Here is a 5,917-nt window from a genome sequence, read left to right as displayed (position 1 = left end):
TGCCCCGTTTTTAAATTAAAAAAAAATTAACACATGTTATGATGTCACTTATAAGTATATTTTATGTAAGCCAAAATAAAATTACTCTCGTATACTTATCGTAAATTACTATTAAAAAGTTATTCATAAGTTATTTCAAACACCTCACAAAATGTCAACTTTTCCTTCCCATCTATATTTGCTTTGCTTTAATCATCATTTTATTTGTTTATTTATCTATTCGCCATCAAATCTTCAGAATTTACAGGAGTACCACCCTCTCGTGCTTATAAATGGTGTATTATCGCCACAGGCCACAGCCATATTATTCATTGGAAGAGGATTACTACCATAAAAGCAAACAACATTAATAATGGCTTCTCAATCCAACATGTATCACCAATCCACCCACTCTCTTCCTTCTTTTCGTTCTTCAACTCACTGTTTGTATTTGTCTGCTCCCATTACCTTTCATGGTAATCTGAACTTCATTCCACGATCTCTTCAAGAATATATATATATATATATATATATACGTATAAACATTTATCTTCCTCTAATGCTTACATATGGTTTTATTGCTTATGTTACGTTGTTATAGGGGTTATGCCGTTGAAGGCTAGAGTAATCGTTTCAGGAAAAAACTCTGATTTCAGATAAAAAAGAAGCAGTAGTGGGGCATCACAAAAAATAACTTCGTCAGAAGTTCCGCAACATGAAAGTTTGACACTTCCAACATACAATTGGAATTATGGGATTAAGGTTAAGGGAGAAGATGAGGAAGCTTTGGAGGTACGTATAGTTTAAAACACATTCTAATTTCTTCACTAATCTTAATGCCGCATGCATGCATTACGCATGTTTCTTTCTGGCGAGTTCGATGTCTCATAAGTATTACTTTGGTTTGAAAAAGGCTTCTGTAATGAATGAGGAGATCAGAAAGAGAGTGGAAGCTATTAGGTTGATCTTAGAATCGAATGAAGGAGAGAAGACCATATCACCCTCAGCTTATACTACGGCTTTAGTGGCTCTGGTAGAAGATGTGAATGGAAGTGAAGGCCCACAGTTCCCAGAATCTCTTCAATGGATAATAGACAATCAGCTACCAGATGGATCCTGGGGAGACGCTCACGTATTTGTGGCTTATGATAGGCTTATTTGCACCTTAGCTTCTGTTATTGCGTTAACACGCTACAACGTTCATCCTGAAAAAGCCGAGAAAGGTACGTGGCTGAATAATATTGATCAATAATTCAAATATTAAAGTCTCGAGAATTTTATATTCAGATGTTGTATTAATATATGCTTGTTTATACATATAGGGCTTAGATTCTTTAAAGAGAATGTGAACACGCTGGAAGCAGAAGACAGAGAGAACATGACATGTGGGTTTGAAGTGATTCTTCCGACACTTCTTCATTTAGCACAAAATTTGAAAATCGATCTGCCTCATGACTTCCCTACCCTCAAAGAAATATTGGCAAGGAGAGATGCCAAGCTCAAAAGGTACAGAGTCTTTCTCTTAAAGGAAAAAAAATAAGACTTTGTTCAGATTACTGGAAGCATGTAAAATTACTATATATATGTCAGATAGCGCATAATTTTAAACTTATATATATAGGATACCGATGGAGGTTTTGCAAAGTGTTCCTACGTCGTTGCTGTTCAGCTTGGAAGCAATACTAGGGCTTCAATGGGATAAGCTTCAAAATGTGAGAAGCAAAGATGGCTCCTACTTGTTCTGTCCTTCTTCCACTGCTTTTGCTTTCAACCAAAGCAAGGACCCTCACTGCCTCAATTACTTAAACAATATTGCCCAAAACTATAATGGCGGAGGTATGTCTATATATCGACCTACAGCTAGCTTACCAACAAATGTCCTTTTTCAGATTATGGTTGTACATTAGTTTTGGATGATTGTGACATTATTTATTTGTGTTTTCTGAAATTGTAGCCCCAGATTCTTACCCGGTAGATTTTTTTGAGCCGTTATGGATTGTTGATCGATTGGAGCGCTTGGGAATTGCAAGATATTTTCAACCAAAGATAAAAGAGATTTTGGATTATGTTCACAGGTATACATAACTGTCTCTTCTTTTCAACAAGAGTACTCATTCTGGGGATTTTATCATGGAATTGATTGTTTATAATTTTATGGGTCATTGATGAAGCCTTGTCGTTAGGGGCTCTCAAAAATACTAGAATTAAGCTTGGAAGTGCAGTGGCTCAACCCTAGGTCATTCTTCTCAAGGAGGCTTGTTGTTCAAGAGTTTTGTCAATTAAATGCCTTCACAAATTATTAACAGTGGAAGTGATCTAGTTATTTATATTGATTTTCTGGCTTTGCAAATGTAGAATGTAAATGTTTGTATCTTTTGGTTTATCTAAGTGAGAAATTGTGAAGTGAATGAGTGATAGAATATCAGATATGAGTGAAGTGTTCTCCTGGAAATGTGCTCTACCTTCCTAGTCCACTTATAACAACCAAATCAAGACTTGGCCAACAACTCGCTGGGCTTCCTCACTGTCAAGACTACAACTCGTATGAATCAACAACAAGGCTAGAATCGTTTGGTTTAGAAAAAATAAAATGATAAATCAATCCTCCTGTGACAATCACAACCGTGTATTGTCTTAAAAATATGTTGAATTGATTATGAGAACTGAAACAACTTGTCCAGAAACCACAATGCAATACGACTAAGGAATCAGAAGGAAAATCTCAACTTGATCTTGTAAATGAAATATCATTCTACTAATCCTAATCAGATTCAACAACTCCAGTGAAGAAGTAAATCAAAATCAAATCCTGAACTACAACTTGAATTGAACAACTCGCTCAATCAATCTATAGATTCAGACTAGAGCTAAGAATCTAGAATAAACTCCCTTTAATCGAATCAGGGACTCAGGCTTTGCTTCATTTCCAGGAAGAACACGGACGCTTAGCTGCTCATAGCTGTAAGGAGAACTACACTGAGACGCTCCAAAATCACCATGGCAAAACCTTCACGGAAGAAGAGGAGATGATGGTGAGATGCGGATGAGATGGAGAGAGAGTGTATGGGAGAAGAATGGTAATCTCCTCCGAATCTCCTTCTTTCCATTTTGTAACTAACTCCCTTCATCTGGCTAGGATCCGCGCCTTTTAGGATGGAGCTCCATGATCCGGGTCATCCAATTTCCTCCTCTCGCGTTGTTCGATCGTTTCTGGTTCAGATCGTTTCTGGTTCAAATTGCTGATATGCGTCATCCGCCGCGGCGCCTCCGTCAATCCGCCGCGGCGGATTACCAATACGGTGTCGTTTGGATTATTGAACCTGAGCTACATGTAAATGCCAATCCGCCGTGGCGCCTCCTTCTATCCGCCGCGGCGCCTTTTACCGAGAGTCCCCTTGGAAATCCGCCGTGGCGCCTTCCTAAATCCGCTGTGGCGCCTCAGACAGAATTGAAACTCCCTGAAATTCACACCAAAGCAAGGATCAAAAGTACACACATATAAAATCAAAAGTACACACATATAAAATCATATAAAAATATGTAAAAACACATGCAAAACCTCACAATTCCTCTCACCAACTCTTATGCACAATGGAAGCTAATTATGCACAAAGTATGCAAATATCGATGGCAAAAGCATGAGTTTAGGGCTAGAAATGTATGCAAATAATGAGACTTATCAGTCACGTGATCCATGTTGTTCATAGAGTTTAACGGCGCCATTTGATCTATGTAACTGATGATCTCACCTAATAGGAAAAGACTCATTATTGTAGACTAATGTAATTCAATGAAAACAAGAAATAAACAATAGAATTCCGACCAATGCTAAAAATGCACTTTTTTCAGAAATTGGAATGAGAGAGGCATTGGATGGACAAGATATTCAGACTTGCCAGATCTAGACGATACAAGTATGGGGTTCAGATTACTAAGATTGAACGGCTATGATGTTTCAGCTAGTAAGTAATAATACCAAGTGTTGTATTAATTACAACTTTATAGTCATTAATTATTATTAATTTAATTTATCTCTATATAAATATCTATATATAATCATATTACAGCACTTTACATAGTTGAATGAACTTACTTTCAAAGAAAAATGCTAATGAGTGGCATTGGTACGGTGTGGTTTTGATCATAGATGTATTCAAAACATTTCAAAAAGATGGAGAGTTTTACTGCTTCCCTGGGCAGACAGATGAAGGAGCGTCAGTAATATTCAATTTTTACAGAGCTGCTCAAGTTCAATTTCCAGGAGAGACAATTCTTGATGAAGGAAAGAACTTTGCAACCAATTTCTTAACTAAAAAACGAGCTGATAATCAGATTCTTGATAAATGGATCATAGCCAAAGATCTACCCGGCGAGGTATATTTTTTAGTCAGGTTTATTTTGAAATAAATAATGAACCTAATTTGTCATGAACATTGTTGATTAAATTTGTTTCACATAGCAATTAAAATAATACATTGATACAGAATGTTTGTATCTTTTTCATTAAGCTCTCTATGTAATAACAGGTGAGCTATGCATTGGATTTTCCATGGTACGCAAGCTTGCCCCGGCTAGAGACTAGGTTTTACTTGGACCAATATGGTGGAGGAGATGATGTCTGGATTTCTAAGACCCTCTACAGGTAACTAATCAAAGTCTCAATCTAAAATATAATTTGAACATTTTGAGAGGAAAAGATGGTTCTAATTTTTTTGCAGGCTGCCCAAGGTCAGCAATAACGATAACCTTGAACTTGGAAAACTAGACTATAACAAATGCCAAGCCTTGCACCGACTGGAATGGAAAAGAATTCAAGAGTAAGAAAGACCTAAATCTCTCTCTTTCTCTCTCTCTCAGGGCTGCATAAAGTTAGCAATATTAACGAAAATTTATGATGATTTTTACACAGGTGGTGCTCAGAATGTGGACTAGAAATGTTCGGTCTGAACAAAGAAAGGCTTCTTTTGGCTTACTTCCTGGCTACAGCCAACATATTTGAACCAGAGAGATCCCAAGAACGACTTGCATGGGTCAAAACTTCTGCTCTCATTCACACACTCAGATCCACATATCATGACCAGGACCAAAGAAAGGCCTTTGCGTATGAATTCAACAACATCAGTAGCTCCTTAACCGAACGGTAATTACACTTCTGACGGAGCAGTAAAAATCTCGTAGGTTTTTAATTTTAACTAAAAGTTTAACTCAATAATATATGCATATTGCAGATGGCTGAATAAAAACAGGAGCAGGGAGGGTCTTTTAGGGACTTTACTAGAAACATTGCATTCCTTCTCTCAGAGCTCACCTTCTGCTAGCTTCGATATTCTTCATGATGCAGTAAGTGATCTGTCTATTATATTCATGAACTTTCGAATATGAAAATACAGTATTGAGTAATTTCATTTGGCACTATTTTGATATTTTCGAATGCATGTAGTGGAAAAAGTGGTTATTGGGATGCCAAAGCGAAGGAGATAAGTGGGAAGGAGAAACTGAGCTGTTAGTGAACATGATCAACTTAAATGCAGGCTACCAACTTCCTCATCACTTACAAATCAATCCTCAGTATGAGAGACTTGTTCAACTCTCTAATCAAATCTGCCACCAGCTACGTTCTCTCCAAAGCACCCAGGTGATTACTTGTTACCAACTTCATTAACTAGTGATGAGATTATTTAATCTTCTAGTCCCTTATATATCTGGTTTTGAAATTCATATATCAGGAAAACAATAGTAATGCAAGCTGCAAGGGCAAGCCAGAAATAGGGGAGAAAATGCAAGAGCTGGTGCAATTGGTTTGTCTTCTAATGGCATGGATCTCAACATGAAGAAAACATTCCTCACTGTCACTAAAACCTTCTATCATGCAGCTCACACTCATCCACAAACTGTTAGCTCTCACATTGAAAAAGTCCTCTTTCAGAGAGTCGTGTAA

At 37.2% G+C, this 5,917-nt stretch overlaps 1 protein-coding gene across 1 annotated transcript; it reads left to right on the top strand.

The window, feature by feature from the left end:
- Positions 1–901: 901 nt before the first annotated feature.
- LOC114714646 (copal-8-ol diphosphate hydratase, chloroplastic-like) lies at positions 902–5,917 on the top strand. The gene is given in 13 exon segments (XM_028899409.1): positions 902–1,202; positions 1,302–1,485; positions 1,601–1,815; positions 1,934–2,054; positions 3,829–3,941; positions 4,127–4,353; positions 4,506–4,621; positions 4,698–4,796; positions 4,889–5,119; positions 5,229–5,319; positions 5,420–5,614; positions 5,706–5,778; positions 5,781–5,917. Coding segments are annotated over 13 exon segments (2,103 nt in total).

This window comes from Neltuma alba, unplaced genomic scaffold (genome assembly GCF_004799145.2).
Source record: "Neltuma alba isolate B1F8T4 unplaced genomic scaffold, ASM479914v2 tig00001967_pilon, whole genome shotgun sequence".
NCBI lineage: Eukaryota > Viridiplantae > Streptophyta > Magnoliopsida > Fabales > Fabaceae > Neltuma > Neltuma alba.
This window is presented reverse-complemented; position numbering and strand designations above follow the sequence as displayed.